We start from the raw sequence: 16,073 nt of genomic DNA on the forward strand, positions 1-16,073 counted from the left end.
TGAAGCAACCAAAAAAAATGCATTAAGTCTGGTTCTGACATTTCATCCATAAAAAGGATAAAAAAAAAATGTTGCCAGAGAAACAGACAGACAGAAATGTGTTTATGAAAGCATCAAGCAAGTGCAGTTTAATGGTGGTATGCTGCCAAAAAGGATCCAGTCGAAAATAATCTTCCTCTTTTGATAAATCATTACGTAGCCGAGCACATCACAAAGCTGTATTTGTTGTAAAGCCCTGAGACACTATTCAGGTCATCCTGCTGACTGACTTGTTTACAACTCAGAATTCATTATGTCAAACCTCCAACTTGAGTTTATACAAATACCCTCTCAGTGCCACTAATGTAACATCATGTACTGTAGTTTGGGGTTTGGGGGGGGGGGTTTGGGCGGGGTGGGGGTCTATTCATGATACCCGTGTCCACACTGAGCAAGCTGAGTCCATATATCAGTTTAGTTTTCCCGTTCAGTGTGTCCTTCTGTGTGGCTGTGATGGTTCAGTGTATCCAGACGGTCACTTCGTCCGCTCTCATCAGCAGCAGTTGGGTTTCCTCTTGGTGGGTTTGTGATCGTTCTCCGTGCTGTCTGTGATCCCTGTATGGAGCAGATGTTTAGTTTTTTTATAAAGGTGAAAAAAGGTGAGCTAGTGGAGGAAAGGTTTAAATGATAAGAACAAATCCCACAAAAAAAAGCCAAATCAATGAACTGATCTTGCTAACGAAATAACACATGAATAAGGCACAATGCTGGGTCTTCCTTCATCATGATGAACTGCAGTTTATTATGAGTTAGTCTCACATTCAAGCTGCTGTAAATATCCACCAGAGCATTCACTCCTGAAATAAATCTCAGCAGGTCACAAGATGATTAAATGGATGAGAAAGAACGTTTTTCTTACTTTCCTTTTGAAAAACGGGATGCTTTTATATGTCCAGGCCTCTAAAAAAGCCTTCAAATAAAATGAAAATCATTTTTCTGTGGAGCTGTTCACAACTCCTGTGATTATGGGCCAAAAAAAGGGTGCAACTACTGCACCAGAGCACAAAATGTAGTTAATCCACATCCGAAAATAGACCCCAGCAGGTGCAGATTTACATCTTCAGTAGTAACTGACAGGTGTGCGGCTGAGTACATTAGATGGGTACGGAGGTCGTATGGTACCGACTGATGGACTAACATGTTAACGATTTAATTTTTTCATGGGATTCATAGACAAGAAGGATAAAAAAGAGAATAACGTCTGCATTTTCATCTAAATTCTTTGATTTCAATCATATGAGAGATGAGACATGGAAGAGCCAAGCACCTGGGTTCATCTGTGTCATGAGAAAAACTAATTTTCATGCCTCAGCTACACATGAAGGAAGGTTTCTGTGGGAAAAATCTGAAACCTCTGCGCTTGAGATCCGGAGTAAATGAGTCAAACCACACAAACAAGAGTTTCATATGACTGACAACTTGACATTTGGATAAACAATTGTTCTCATGGAGAATTATTTGGCAAACGAATCAAACAAATAGCTGAAAATGTGGCGCGGCCCTCTTAATAGTGACACTTTTTTGGCGCGAACTGACTTACTGATAATGTCACCGACATGCCTCGACCCACTTTTCTCAAGCTCAGACAGAACATTGGCCTCAAAAGTCAGAGAGGCCACACGGAAGAAGAAATCCCTGACTCCATCTCCTGGAACAATAAAGACGACAGAGAGAAGAGTTTAACGAGACAAAAAGGATAAAAATGGAGTCTGATGCATGCTGGTGGGAGACTGGGATTTGTATGTTTGACTCCCACCTGACTTTGCAGACACGGCCCAGTACTCTGCTTTGATTTCCTCGGAGAGTCTGATGGCTTCTTGTTCAATCTGAACCAACTGATCAGGAAACTGAGAGAAACACAAAAAGAGAGAGGGAGGTGGGAACAGCAAAAGAAGAGGAAAGTGTTGCAAAAAAAACAACAACAAGCATTTCATTGCTGATGATTTTTTATATTAATCGATTGGTTGGTCGGTCGATAAAATGACTTCACTGTTTCCCAAAGCTCAAGGGGACGTCCTCAAATGTCTAGTTTTGTCCCAACCGACAATCCACAACCCAAAGATAATTAGTTTATTACCACAGAGGAAAAATAAAGCAGAAAATATTCACATTTAAGAAGCTGGAACCAGAGAATTCAACTCAAAATAGTCCGTCCATCGACCAATCAACTAGTCACTGCAGCTTCAATTGAGGTTATCATGAAGTAAAAGTAATATATTAACAGGACAGTTGCTTAAGTTACTTTACAAAAAAAAAGAAACTACATGAAACTAAATTAAAACAACCGATTTCTTTTTAATTTCTGACAAATTGCACTCACACTAAGGTCCTTCTTAGTGCCCACGAGGAACAGTAAAACACTGGATGGGTCATTTTCCTTCATAGCATCTTCCAGCCACTGCCTAAATACACACACACACACACACACACACACACACACACACACACACACACACACACACACACACACACACACACACACACGTTATTATATCACTTCTAATGCTTTTTTAATGGTACAATCATTAGATCATAATGTCATATTCCTCACCTGGCATGTGTTAAAGAGTTCTCACTGCTTAAGTCAAACACCACTATGATGGCTGGAGACAAACAGTACAAACAGAAGTAAATCAAATAGCATATGTTGAGTTTGTCACCATCCAGAGAGGCAACACTGTTTCAGTCTTCAGTCAAAGGGTGAGAGGTGTTATTATGCTAATACTGCCAATTTCACCTTGTGCTCCTCTGTAATACGTGGAAGCGATGCACTTGAACCGCTCCTGACCTGCTGTATCCCACCTGAAACAGATCAGATGCAGCTCTTATTAATAATAATGCACGGCAATGCTTTGAGCTGGATGCTAAAGTCAGCAACGTAACACGCTGAGAGTTACAATGCTAACAAGCTGATATTTAGGGGGCATGTTTACCACGTTCCCCATCTTAGTTTAACGTGTAAGCATGCTAACATTTGCTATTTAGCACTGAACACAAACTACAGCTGGTCATAAACCAAAGTTGGATAAATTGAAAGATCAACCTGATGATGGCACTAAATGAAAGTCTAGGGAATCATCGGGTTAATTCAAATTCATTGTCTGGGAACCATGTCCGTACAAACTTCGTTGCCAGTCTATCTCGTAGATATTGAGATGTTTCATTGAATGTAAAGACTTTAACCTGCTGATAGTGGTTGAGATATTTCAGTCTGGCCCAAAGACTGACTGACATTGAAGACATTAAAGATTGACAGAGAAAAAAGCAGCAGAGGCATAATATAAGAATGCGACTCAAGCTTTTTTTTATTAGACGACCCCTGACCCCTAACCCCTAATCCTAACCATCTTACTGCTCATGCTTAAACCTGACTGGATGTGTCATGCAGAGTCAGCAGATGGACCTACTTTGTCAAATTTACAAGGCAGCTGGATTTGTGAGATCATGAGATCACGTACGTCAGGTTATTTTTGTCTATAATGAAGGCTCTGTGCTGGATGCTGAACTCAAGACAATAAGTCTGATGACATCATCTGGGGGGGGGGGGGGGGGGGGGACGTTAGGAAGTTCCTCCAAAGCTACAAGAGGCATCGTACAGCTGAGTGGACTTACTATGATGGGTATGTCTAAAATCAGTGGAGTGCCCCTTTAAAAAAGCTCAAGGTGGAAAACAAAAGGAAAGAGTGCCAGAAAACGTCACTGAAAGAGTAAAATCATGTCACAACTTTGAAGGTTCACTCTGTGTTCAACTACCATGCTTTCAGTCTCTCTGGGATATTAACCGTAAAAGTGCTTTAATGAGCATTAATTATATCTGCAGCCAAAGCCAACGGACTGAAGGCAAAATGTGTAATTCAAGGCCCACTTAACAGTCTAAACAACATCAAATTAAGTATCCAGATGATGGTCTGTAGACTCGAAATTAACAAATCATGCAGTTTCATTTAGATACAGATTGTTCAGACGTTCAAGAATTTTAACTTCATCATGGCGTGTGATCAAATGTAGGATGGGTGGCATTAAAGAGACCTCGTCAACCCAATTATCCGTTAACACAGTAAGTGAGTTTTGTTGGGTTTAATCTATGAACTGAATGTTTTTTTTCGGCGGTAAAGCAACTTACTTACAGCTGCAAACTGAAGGGAACCCCGAGTACCTCAAAGCGCTCCATCTCAAAATCCACACCTATGGTCGCTTTGTAGTTCTTATCAAACGCACCCTTGCAGAACCTTACAGGAACCAAGAAAAGAGAGAGAGAGAGAGAGAGAGAGAGAGAGAGAGAGAGAGAGAGAGAGACTATGTCAAAAACAATTGTTATGATCTATTTCTTCATCAATTAACCCATCAAATAATTTTTGATTAATCAATTATTAATCATTTTGTCTATACATGTTTGAAAACATCAGAAAAGGCTATGCCGACCCAGATACTGTCTTAAAGTTGATCATTTTGACCAAGACTAAAAACCCCAAGCTAATGAATTAATATGATTGATTAAATTTAGGGCCGGGACTTTAACGCGTTAATTAAGATTAATTAATTACACAATAATTAACGCGTTAAAAAAATTGACGCATTTAATCACACTTATTTTTGCACCGCGGAACGTTTCTCACTGGATGAGTTTCAGGCGGACCGATTATACTGGAGCACCAACTTAGTTCAGACAACAACAAACCACAGTGAACATGAACAAAGTAGCTGATGAGACCTCTTTGGTTGGCCCCGTGGATGGGAGTGTGGATAAGAGCATGGTTTTGTGCAAGCTATGCAACAAGGAATTCGCATATCACCGCAGCACATCGAGCCTCGAGTATCACCTCAATGCAAAACATATAGCAGCTAGCGTGGACGCTAGTGTGGTAGCTAGCTAATTTCTGAAATGTACTATATTTCTAAATATGCTATTGCTACACTAAATGGCAAAAATTGCACTGGTCTGTTGGACTTGAACAAGAATAAACAATATTTGTGTTGCTTAAGCTTATGTATTCAGTCATTATTCAATGGTATACTAAAAATCCATGTGAAAAAAATTACTTCTCACTGTTCTCAGGTCAAATATTTATATGCGATTAAAATGCGATTAATTTCGATTAATTAATTACAAAGCCTCTAATTAATTAGATTTAAAAAATTAATCGAGTCCCGGCCCTAATTAAATTCTAAATGATTAGAGAATGTAGCATTATTTCCGATCTAATGAAGGTATAAACTGACTTCATTTTCTTTATGTCACTGCTGTATCATCCTGAAAGTAACTCACACAAACTGAATTACACCCCTAATGAGGATTTGAACTTTTCCTACAGAAAATGTGAGTTTCGGCAAATTAGCATTGCACGTTTTCTTTATCAATCAGTTTGTAGCAGGGATGATTTCCTCAGATAGGTATTTGCTGGTAATTATTTTTGGCTAAAAACGTTTAAATGTTACTGATTGATCAATGTGATGATTTCAAAGTCGGCTTTATTGTCAATTTCTTCACATGTTAAGGCAAACAAAGGAATCGAGAAGACGTTTCTCACTATCCCACGGTGGAACAGATAAAGTGCACAGGCACCACAGATAAGACAGATGTTTCCTAACACTAAGGAGTTAACATTGAAGTGCACAACAGATAAGACATTTACTAATAATAAAGAATTAAAAAAAAGAATGAATAGGCAGTAAGATAAAATAAGATTTTGGAGTCTACTTTTTGTATGTAGGAAGTAGCAGCATAAGTTCCTGTATAGTTAAGTTATGGTAGTGCATAAAGGCAGTAATGGCAGCAAAAAGTTCTGTAAGATGTATATTTTTAACAGATACAGTCATTTTATCTTCAATGTGTGGAACGAAGCTCTGCAGCTACAACTACAGAAGAAAAGTCAAGACTGAGTGAGGGCTACTACTAAACCACATGATGCATCCACATATTTGATCTGGTTATTCACAGCTGCTTCTTACCTGCTGATCAGACATGTTTTCCCAACTGCAACATCACCCACTACGATGACTTTGGCGATATTAAAGCTACAAAAACACAAACACCAAGTCTGTCAACAATCACCAAATAGAGTGAAATACACAGCAAGTATGATCACTGTGGGGGGAAATGAAGGAGAAAACATCAATTAACTGTTTAACCTTTGTGTCGTCCTCCCGGGTCAAATTGACCCTGTCTGTTTTGACTGTTCCTTCTTTCCTCCTTTCCTTCCTTCCGTCTGTCCTTCCTCCTTCCTTCTCTCTTTTTTTCTTTCCTTCCTCTCTCTTTCCTCCCTCCCTTCTTTCCTTCTTCCATCCCCCTTTCTTCCTTCCTTCTGTCCTTCCTCCCTCCCTCCTTCTTTCCGTTCCTCCTTCCTTCCTCCCTCCCTCCTCTCTTTATTTCCTCCCCCTTACCTTCCTCCTTTCCTTCTTTCCTCTGTCCTTCTTTCCTTCCTTCCTTCCTTTCTTCCTCCCTCCCTCCTACCTTCCTTCCTTCCTTCTTTCCTCCGTCCTTCCTTCTTTCCTTTCCTCCCTTCCTTCCCTCCTTCCTTCCTCCCTCCTTTCCTTCCTTCCTTCCTCCCTTCCTTCATCCTTCCTTCCTTCTTTCCTTCCTTCTTCCTCCCTTCCTTCCTTGACTCGAGGACAACAGGAGGGTTAATGTAATGTTTCACAAGCCTCCTTAAACTTTTTATATTCTTTTATGGCTAATTGTAAATAGATTACATAACTTTGAACCATAAATGCTCCTTAATCTTCTCTTGTTCAAAAAGAAGTGTTTTATTAACTTAAGTTAAGCTTGATTTGAGCAGTATGTCCCCTGTCCTTGTCTCTTGACAATTAGAAAAATATAAAGTGTCAGCGGCCTTATTCGTTATATAAACCTCCAGATCAGTGCAGTGAGGTGTGATGGGTACGGTCGGCTGGCTGTCAGCTGATACAGATGACATAGCGTGACATTAAAAGGCCCTGCCAGAGCTAATTCAATTCATTTAAACACATATCACAGTGAGTGTGTCTTAGCGGGGTGGAGAGCAGAAGAGGGGTCATGTCCTTTGTGATCTTACCTCACTGTGTCTGTCTTCTTTACCTGGCAGACAGCCTTCACCTGTGGGTGGAAGCCATCTTTGATGTGCAGCGCTGCATTAGGACTGAAACACTGTAAAGCAAAATGGGGGAAAACAAAGACATGAATGGGATACAAAGTTAACCCTCCTGTTATCCTCGAGTCAAGGAAGGAAGGAAGAAGGAAGGAAGAAGGAAGAAGGAAGGAAAGGAGGAAGGAAGGGAGGAAAAAGGAAGGGAGGAAGGAAGGGAGGAAAGGAAAGAAGGAAGGACGGGGAAGGAAGGAAGGAAGGAAGGAAGGAAGGAGGGAGGAAGGAAGGAAGAAGGGAGGAAGGAAAGAATGACAGAGGAAAGAAGGATGGGAAGAAAGGTAGGGGGAGGAAAGAAAGAGAGAAGGAGGGAGGGAGGAAGGAAGGAGGGAAGGAAAGAAGGACAGAGGAAAGAAGGAAGGGAGAAAGGAAAGAAGGAAGGGAGGAAAGGAAAGAAGGAAGGACGGGGAAGGAAGGAAGGAAGGAGGGAGGGAGGAAGGAAGGAAGAAGGGAGGAAGGAAAGAATGACAGAGGAAAGGAGGATGGGAGAAAGGTAGGGGGGAGGAAAGAAAGAGAGAAGGAGGGAGGGAGGAAGGAAGGAGGGAAGGAAAGAAGGACAGAGGAAAGAAGGAAGGGAGAAGGGAAAGAAGGAAGGGAGGAAAGGAAAGAAGGAAGGACGGGGAAGGAAGGAAGGAAGGTAGGAGGGAGGGAGGAAGGAAGAAGGGAGGAAGGAAAGAATGACAGAGGAAAGAAGGATGGGAGAAAGGTAGGGGGGAGGAAAGAAAGAGAGAAGGAGGGAGGGAGGAAGGAAGGAGGGAAGGAAAGAAGGACAGAGGAAAGAAGGATGGGAGAAAGGTAGGGGGGAGGAAAGAAAGAGAGAAGGAGGGAGGGAGGAAGGAAGGAGGGAAGGAAAGAAGGACAGAGGAAAGAAGGAAAGGAGAAAGGTAGGGGGGAAGAAAGACAGAGAGAAGGAGGGAGGGAGGAAGGAAGGAGGGAAGGAAAGAAGGACAGAGGAAAGAAGGAAAGGAGAAAGGTAGGGGGGAGGAAAGACAGAGAGAAGGAGGGAGGGAGGAAGGAAGGAGGGAAGGAAAGAAGGACAGAGGAAAGAAGGAAAGGAGAAAGGTAGGGGGGAGGAAAGACAGAGAGAAGGAGGGAGGAAGGAAGGAAGGAGGGAAGGAAAGAAGGACAGAGGAAAGAAGGAAAGGAGAAAGGTAGGGGGGAGGAAAGACAGAGAGAAGGAGGGAGGAAGGAAGGAATGGGGGAAAGAAGGAACAGTCAAAACAGACGGGGTCAATTTGACCCAGGAGGACGACAGGAGGGTTAAATGTGCTAAAAACAAAAATCTCAGATAATATTAGTTTGAATGAAATTTTGCTTTAAAAAACTGTCAAAAAGGAGTTAAAAACATGAAACGGACAGAGACTGGAGTTACAAGGCTCGCTCAGGACAACAACATTTTGCAAATTTGCAGCAGTCCACTTTCAGAGAAGCAAAGAGCAGCAATTGAGACTCTAAACAACCTCATCATCAATAACACTGTTAGAAGTAATTGCATTACAGAGCGTGTGTGTGTGTGTGTGTGTGTGTGTTGTGTGTGTGTGTGTGTGTGTGGTGTGTGTATTTGTGTGTGTGTGTCAATGTGTTGTCTGTCATAGGACAAATTTTAGACTTAGGACAAGTTAATTTTGGGGCGATAAATTGAGAAAAAAGCTGATGTTTAAGTCAGGTGGTGATTGGTTGGGGTTGGAGTAATTCTCCAGGAAATGAATGTAAGTCTATGTAACGTCCCCTAAAGTGTGTGTGTGTGTGTGTGTGTGTGTGTGTGTGTGTGTTGTGTGTGTGTGTGTGTGTGTGGTGTGTGTGCGTTACCCTAACCTTTGGGAGCTGAGTAATGATCCGGTCCTTCTTCACAGGTGGCAACATGCTGCTACAGTGGATCAATTACACACACACACAGGCTGCCAAACACTGCTCATTCACTTTAAGAGGAGACACACACACACAAACACACGCATCCACACACTTAACTCTTTTTTTTCACCACTCCTCTCCACAAGTTTTCCTAAAATTGAGCAAAATAACAAAAGTTAAAATGTTGATTTGAATATGTGCTGCAATGTTTGGTGCAGATTGTTATGATGGTCAACATTATGCCCTACTATTAAACACTATTCAGTGGGTTTCAATAGGTTAGAGAGAAAATAAATGTATGTACCCCAAAAAGTGAAATTTATCATGATTCAGTTTGTATGTCACGATTTAAGGATGGTGAGATTGAAACTGATTATCAACAGACAGAGCATCAGCAGAGCAGGAAAACAGAAAATTCACTGTAAAACAAAAACCGTCTAAAAATACATTAATGTTTAAATAAGATAAACAACGTTACCTGAAACAGTGAATGGTAAAATAAGGATGATGATGATAATATAATGCTGTGGGGGAAAGTGGGTCTTGGTCCGGAGATGATGTGATATCCAAAGTCCTGAACAAAATGACGCTCGCGGCCACGAGCTGAGTCTGCAGACAGACAGACAGACACGCAATTAATGAGACTCCGTGTAATTACTGAGGAAAGGATAGACAGAGAGAGAGAGAGAGAGAAAGAGAGAGAGAGAGAGAGAGAGAGAGAGAGAGAGAGAGAGAGAGAGAGAGAGAGAGAGAGAGAGAGAGAGAGAAACATGACAAACAGCGACATCATGCGGCCACTTGGAGCAACACGCTCCGCAAAACCTGTAGATTGTGAAGAGTTGGTTAAGATTGAATTTTAATCATAGACTGTATATAAGAAATAATAAGAAAGCGATTGAGACCATAAACACATTTTGAAAACATTTACTGAGGTTATAAATCAAGTGAGAAGTTGGTAAATTCTCCATTGACTTGTATAGAGACGGAAGTCCTTTTGACACCAAAACGGTCTCCCCCTGGTGGCCTTTTGATAGAATGCAGTTTTAAATTACTTCCGCGTTTGCATCATTTCAGAGGACCCGAACTCCCCGCCTGATTTTAATAGATAGATAAAAATACAAAAAGGTATGAGGGAGAAGAAACTCAAATATTATGTAAATAAATTAACTAATAATTGATTACAAAGTAGAGTATAACCATAACTATAATAATATTCACCAAGTACTGTTTAATGATGTTAATGTGTTATAGTATAGTACACTGTACATTAGTGCAAATCAGGTGGATATTGACACAGTAGTAATAAATGGTTTGTGGTTTAAGCTCTTAATATCTTGATAACCAATATGGCTTTTCATTGAGTGGGGCAGACCATCTGGCATAGCTACAAAAAAACACAAAAAAACAGAAAGTCATTATAAGTATACTTGATTATTAAACAAATCTGGCACAAAATGAATACCATAAAGGTGCCAATTCTTAAAGAATATGGATTTGTTAATAAAAAATAATTTAATTGTTCTTAATGTTGATTTTATGAGGACTCTATAAGAAAGGACAGAGCATGTTTGTTCTGAGGAGGCTCAGGTCCTTTAATGTGTGCACTAAGCTGTCACGGATGCTCTACCAGTTTGTGGTGGCCAGTGTCATCTTTTTTGCCGCAGTGTGCTGGGGAGGTGGCATCGGAGCTGTGGTGCAAATAAACTGAATAAGCTGGTGAGGAAAGCCAGCTCTCTAGTCAGGATGGACCTGAACAGTGCGGAGGCAGTGACAAAGAGGAGGATGAGAGGAAAGATGGAAGCTGTCATGGACAATTCCTCTAAGCCACAGACTCTTTCAGCCATGTACCTCAAAGCACTTGGAGGGCTATTTCATACCTTCATCCATCAGACTGCACAACACCACAGCTCCCAGTACCTCCCACTCCCACTAAAAAAACACTGATGCTATCCTTACCATATTCATCCCAGGAATAATAATCTCAGGAACCTCTGCATATTGTTCATTTACATAATGCAGATTTATTTACATAGATATTGTTTGCTGTATATAGTATTGTATTTATTTTTATCACTTTCACTCTTACGCTGCTACTTTTTTTCAACTGTACTGCTTATGTCAATTTGAATTTCTCCCATGGGGGTTCAATCAAGACACATTTTATCTTATCTTACTTGCATGTCAGTAAGGCTTGATGGTAATACTATCTAGAGTGTCACAGCCTACAGGCAATTTAGATGCACAAAAGTCACAAGACAAAAGAGTACTTCCACCCACTTTGTCAAAGATGGTATGAGAGGTTTAAAATTCAGATTCCAGTTTTAACAAATAACTTTGAATCATCCAGCAGGGGGCGACAGGACCGGACAGGACGACCAAAGACCGAAAAGAAGAAGTGACGTTTCATTTCCGCGCCGGTCAGGCTTTATAAAGCATGCCATCCCCTCTCCTGGTCCCTTTTCATTTCCTCTGTCATCGGATCAGGGCCTCGCTGTCTTTCTGCAGAACACTTTTAACATGTTAAAGAGAATTAATAGTTGTGCATGTTCATGTAATCATGCATGTGAACACGTGCTGCATGAACGTGAGTTTGTATCTGGGTGAAAACGTGGTTTCACGCTAGCAGCTCGTGCTTAACGGGCCTTAAGCAACCACGTGGACTGAAAGATGGCGGAAAAACTGAGTAAGTTTATTAACATGAGAGGATCCCTTCATCATGTGCTTGTGCAGGAAATGTATTTAAAGGTTTATTTGAAGCTAATAAGAGGCTTCATCCGTCCAAGTGAGTCAAATCAAAGATAACTTTCAACGTTATAATCTTTTTAAGCTGTTCACTGCAGCTCAACAGTGAAACACTAAGAAGGAATTTGATCCTATAAAGACTGTAAATGTGGTCGATATGACTCTCAGACTGCTGAACAAAATGACAAATATGACTGAGCACCTTTTGACCCATTTCACATTGAAAGTAGAGCCAACTTTTTATCAATGAAGTTATATAGGCGGAATTTATGTATATTTGACCCTTCCTTTTTTTATTCATAGCTAATTCTGTTTCAATACCCAGAAGCTTACTGTTGCATTTTTATAATGGATTATTGAACTACTTAATATCATACCTTCATTTAAAAAATGTGTGTATGTATTCTGTTCATATATTATCGGCCAATATATTAACATCAGGATTATTTTTAGTCCCTAATATCAGTATCAGCATCGGCCCCAAAGATCTAGTATTGGTTGGGCCCTCATTGAAAGCACATTTAGAGCAAATCTTTTAACAGCCAGAATGAACAGGAAGGATTACAGCAAGGAAATACCTTAAATGTTCATATGGACACCTGACTCACTGACAATAGTATGAACCTGTACTTTAGGTCACTTGTGCTAAATGTGTTTGTTTTTTCTTCCTCAGGTGGTCTTCAGGTTGTGAAGTCACTGCTGAAGTCAAACAAATGTCATATCGGAGTCATCCTTTGGTGAGTAACTGATACACACTCATCTGTCTGTCTTATTACTGCATTTGTGTCAATGATGAAAACTGTGAATAGGAAGTGCCGTCTGATGCGATAACTGACGATGTTTTTCAATCACGGTTCTGAGCTGCATTAATCTCAGGATGATACATCTTTACACGTCGCTGAAGTTACTAAGTGATTCCTTTTCTGCTTCTTTTTTTGAACAGGTGAAGCTGAGTTTAAACCAACGATGGACAATCCAGAGTGAACAGGTTAGTTTAATAAATCTGACTGTGGAAAAAGTACCACTTGCCTTTTTAAATGTAGTGATGAAATCCAAACTGAAATAGCTGGAATTACCGTCAGATTGTTCAGTGGTGATAATCGGTTTTCTGAATATTAGAGGATGCGGTTCTGTCACCTGTTAAGATTAGTGTCACTGGTTAATGTACCATCTTGTTTCCTTCTGCAGCTGAAAACGTCTGAGCTGCCTCTATAAAAGATGATACTGCCAGGAAAATGCACCTCCTGGAGCCTGACAGGTGAGTTAACGCTGCTTTTTTTCTTCCCAAAATGACAACATGGATGCTTCTGTTATGATGAAATCCAAACTGAAATAGCTGGAATTACCGTCAGATTGTTCAGTGGTGATAATCGGTTTTCTGAACATTAGAGGATGTGGATTTGTCACCTGTTAAAATTAGTGTCACTGGTTAATGTAACACAATCTTGTTTCCTTCTGTAGCTGAAAATGTGAGCTGAAAACGCACCTGCTGGAGTCTGACAGGTGAGTTAACGCTGCTTTTTTTGTTCCCTAAATGAAAACTTGACTTCTTCTGTTGTGATGAAATCCAAACTGAAATAGCTGGAATTACCGTCAGATTGTTCAGTGGTGATAATCGGTTTTCTGAACATAAGAAAAACAATCCGTCTCAAATTAACTGCATCTCTCTGCTGGTATTTAACAATTTTCGATTTTTCTTCTGGTTTCTCAGGGTCGGGCTGGTTACTGAAGACTCATCAGAAAGAAGCAATTCATCTCACCAACTGCAGCTCTGAGACAATCCTTGTAAGTTCAGAGTTTTAGATGCTCATCTTTTTAAAGGTGCAATGTGTAAGAATTGGTCACATGATCCAAACAAATGGGGCTCAGCAATGTGTCCCCCTCCCCTCAAAATGCATCAATATTACCAGTCACTGGATACAGCATCAGTGAATCTGTGGGTTGCACCAAAGTAACAATAAGTTAAACATGCATGCCCCAGGGGTAGGTGTTCATCATAAAATGTTGATGTCAACACACTTGAGCGTTACTAAATGGACAAACACATTAGCAGACTGATTTAAATCCTCATTTTTCCCGGATGGAAACATTTTGAGCCTCTTGAACAAAACCTGAAGCTGATAAATCCTAAATATGACTGTGCTAAAGTGCTTTGACTTTTGTACACTGGTGACTTGATAGAAAAGCTCGGAGTAGCTTTGTCGATGATGAAAACTGGAGTAGGAAGTGCCGTCCGATGCGACAACTGACGATTGTTTCTAATCCACTTTCTGAGACTTTTACAGCTACACTTTGTTTTTTCTCTTCTCTGTGAAATACACATCATACTTAACTTTTGCACCTTTGTCTTTATTACAGGTGTGATTCTGCCAGTATGATCATGTCCCAGAAGCGTCTGGTGAATTTCATCAGGTAACTTACTTACTCAATTTCACTGCCAACTGTAAGCTTCTTTTGTAGTGATGAAATCCAAACTGAAATAGCTGGAATTACCGTCAGATTGTTCAGTGGTGATAATCGGTTTTCTGAACATTAGAGGATGCGATTCTGTCACCTGTTAAAATTAGTGTCACTGGTTAATGTAACACAATCTTGTTTCCTTCTGCAGCTGAAAATGTGTGAGCTGCCTTTTTAAAAGATGATACTGCCAGGAAAATGCACCTGCTGGAGTCTGACAGGTGAGTTAATGCTGCTTTTTTTGTTCCCAAAAATTTCACTCCAGCTTGAGACTAAAGAGGGACATAGATCAATTTCTGACTATAGAGTTGCTGTTCAGATGCCCTCTGCTGGGGAAACTGGCTCATTGCAGCCATCATAGTATCAGAATACAGTCAAACTCATGACAGCAAAGTGTTTATGGTGAAACTCTTCTTTACATGTCTAGATACTAAATTTAGACCCATTTAAGAAATGACCAATGCTTCCAATTTTGGAGCAGTTAACTTTGAAGATGTATTGGCCAAGAGTTAGGGTTATCTGAGTAGTGCTATCAACCCGAACTCAATGGTTTCAAAGGTTCAATATTCCAAATCTAATGTAGGTCTCTCTCCTTCAGATGCTGTGGACACTGTCTGAAGATGGACGTCGGATGGATGTTTGTAGATGTTAAAACTGATTTTAAAGACTATATTGCCAGCACAGTCTGACATTAATAAATGAATTAAATGATCAACTTTGGTTTCTTTTCCTTATTGATGCACATCTTTCAGAGCCAATGTTAAAGGTGAACTTTTTCAACTCAAATTTATTTTGTATAAAGTCAAATTGCAACAGAAGTTATGTAAAGGTACTTTTCACACAGGTATGGACGGTATATTAACATTCCTGTCAGCAAGCACCTGGCAACAGCAGCAAGGAAAGAACTGAGAAACCTGAAGCAGAACTGGGCTCTAGTTGGGCAGGTATCTGGCAGGACTGGTTAGGTTAAGAGAGGAAGGAGTGGGAGAGAGATGGAAAGACAAAGGTATAATAATAATAATAATGTCTGACTTATAACAATAACAGACATGGGTGTCGAGCAGAGCTATGAGCTAAAACAACTTGACCCTTCCCACAAGGAAACAATACTGACAAACACCAATGTGTGCAGTTAATACTGAATGTCTGTTTCTCACTAGCTTAATATTGCAGCCAACTCCCTTCACATTGTAATTAACTTTCAATGACTGTCAGTGTACCCGGTCATGCAGGCTGACTTCATTGTTCCTGATGTCTATACTTGGTCATAATATTCAATCGATTGGTAAACAATTTTTTGACATTGATGGCTGAGGCTCAGGAGGTAGAGCAGTCGTCCTCCAATTGGAAGATTGGCGGTTCGATTCCCGGCTGCAGTCCACATGTCGATGTGTCCTTGGATAAGACACTTAACCCCAAAATTGCTCCGGTTGCTGTGCCAACGGTGTATGAATGTGCGTAAATGGTTAACTCCCACCTGATGTGCAGGTTGGCACCCTGCGTGGTTGCTCCTGCCATCAGTGTGTGAATGGGGTGTGGTTGAAAAGACTAGAAAGGCGCTATATAAGTACAGTCCATTTACCATTAGTAATAAAGTTAATCACCAATGTAATCTTTTGGATGCAACATATAAACATGAAGGTATTTCAACTTCAAGCAATAATCAAAAGTATTGATTTAGGCAAAAGCAATGTTGACGGTTACTTGACTGGTGTACTCATAGGATCAAGGTTGAGATAATAGGTATGTAGATCCTGGCCACGTCGACCTGTCTAAGTGAACTTGTTTTTCCTCACTGCTTGTTCCCACCCAGTGAGAGCAGTGTAATCTCACCTGTATTATATTATATTATGGAAATTACCTTTT

General features: G+C 40.5%; 1 protein-coding gene, 2 long non-coding RNA genes and 6 other non-coding genes across 9 annotated transcripts; 8 read left to right on the forward strand and 1 right to left on the reverse strand.

Annotated features, from left to right (window-relative positions):
- Positions 1 to 532: 532 nt before the first annotated feature.
- rab34b (RAB34, member RAS oncogene family b) lies at positions 533 to 9,020 on the reverse strand. The gene is made up of 10 exons (XM_062433375.1): positions 8,973 to 9,020; positions 7,071 to 7,162; positions 5,989 to 6,054; positions 4,167 to 4,268; positions 2,777 to 2,841; positions 2,591 to 2,642; positions 2,360 to 2,441; positions 1,796 to 1,886; positions 1,580 to 1,687; positions 533 to 594 (listed from the first exon to the last, which is right to left on the reverse strand). The coding sequence occupies exons 1-10, from the start codon at positions 9,018 to 9,020 to the stop codon at positions 533 to 535; spliced, it is 768 nt and encodes a 255-aa protein (XP_062289359.1).
- A 2,470-nt stretch (positions 9,021 to 11,490) lies between these two features.
- Positions 11,491 to 12,738, forward strand: LOC133994292 (uncharacterized). The gene is made up of 3 exons (XR_009927097.1): positions 11,491 to 11,691; positions 12,424 to 12,487; positions 12,694 to 12,738. It is a non-coding gene; the product is annotated as an uncharacterized LOC133994292 (long non-coding RNA).
- LOC133994632 (small nucleolar RNA SNORD49) lies at positions 12,536 to 12,612 on the forward strand. Its single transcript, XR_009927128.1, has one exon. It is a non-coding gene; the product is annotated as a small nucleolar RNA SNORD49 (small nucleolar RNA).
- Positions 12,739 to 12,790: 52 nt separating the features above from the next.
- On the forward strand, positions 12,791 to 12,864 carry LOC133994623 (small nucleolar RNA SNORD65). The gene has a single exon (XR_009927119.1). It is a non-coding gene; the product is annotated as a small nucleolar RNA SNORD65 (small nucleolar RNA).
- Positions 12,865 to 12,949: 85 nt separating this feature from the next.
- Positions 12,950 to 14,922, forward strand: LOC133994291 (uncharacterized). The gene is made up of 6 exons (XR_009927096.1): positions 12,950 to 13,008; positions 13,212 to 13,253; positions 13,462 to 13,535; positions 14,109 to 14,162; positions 14,359 to 14,428; positions 14,806 to 14,922. It is a non-coding gene; the product is annotated as an uncharacterized LOC133994291 (long non-coding RNA).
- LOC133994625 (small nucleolar RNA SNORD65) lies at positions 13,061 to 13,134 on the forward strand. The gene has a single exon (XR_009927121.1). It is a non-coding gene; the product is annotated as a small nucleolar RNA SNORD65 (small nucleolar RNA).
- LOC133994626 (small nucleolar RNA SNORD65) lies at positions 13,306 to 13,379 on the forward strand. The gene has a single exon (XR_009927122.1). It is a non-coding gene; the product is annotated as a small nucleolar RNA SNORD65 (small nucleolar RNA).
- On the forward strand, positions 13,951 to 14,026 carry LOC133994619 (small nucleolar RNA SNORD49). Its single transcript, XR_009927115.1, has one exon. It is a non-coding gene; the product is annotated as a small nucleolar RNA SNORD49 (small nucleolar RNA).
- On the forward strand, positions 14,208 to 14,281 carry LOC133994624 (small nucleolar RNA SNORD65). The gene has a single exon (XR_009927120.1). It is a non-coding gene; the product is annotated as a small nucleolar RNA SNORD65 (small nucleolar RNA).
- Positions 14,923 to 16,073: the final 1,151 nt, after the last annotated feature.

This window comes from Scomber scombrus, chromosome 14 (assembly GCF_963691925.1).
Source record: "Scomber scombrus chromosome 14, fScoSco1.1, whole genome shotgun sequence".
In the NCBI taxonomy this organism is placed as follows: Eukaryota; Metazoa; Chordata; class Actinopteri; order Scombriformes; family Scombridae; genus Scomber; species Scomber scombrus.

Bases quoted from the DNA above. Each gene is read 5' to 3' on its own strand.
- rab34b (XM_062433375.1), bottom strand. From the start codon at position 9,020: ATGTTGCCACCTGTGAAGAAGGACCGGATCATTACTCAGCTCCCAAAG. The intron at 2,643-2,776 runs GTGAAATTGGCA...GTTTGTCTCCAG, and splicing joins GTATTACAGAGGAGCACAAG to CCATCATAGTGGTGTTTGAC. The intron at 1,887-2,359 runs GTGAGTGCAATT...TGTTTCTCTCAG, and splicing joins GCACTAAGAAGGACCTTAGT to TTTCCTGATCAGTTGGTTCA.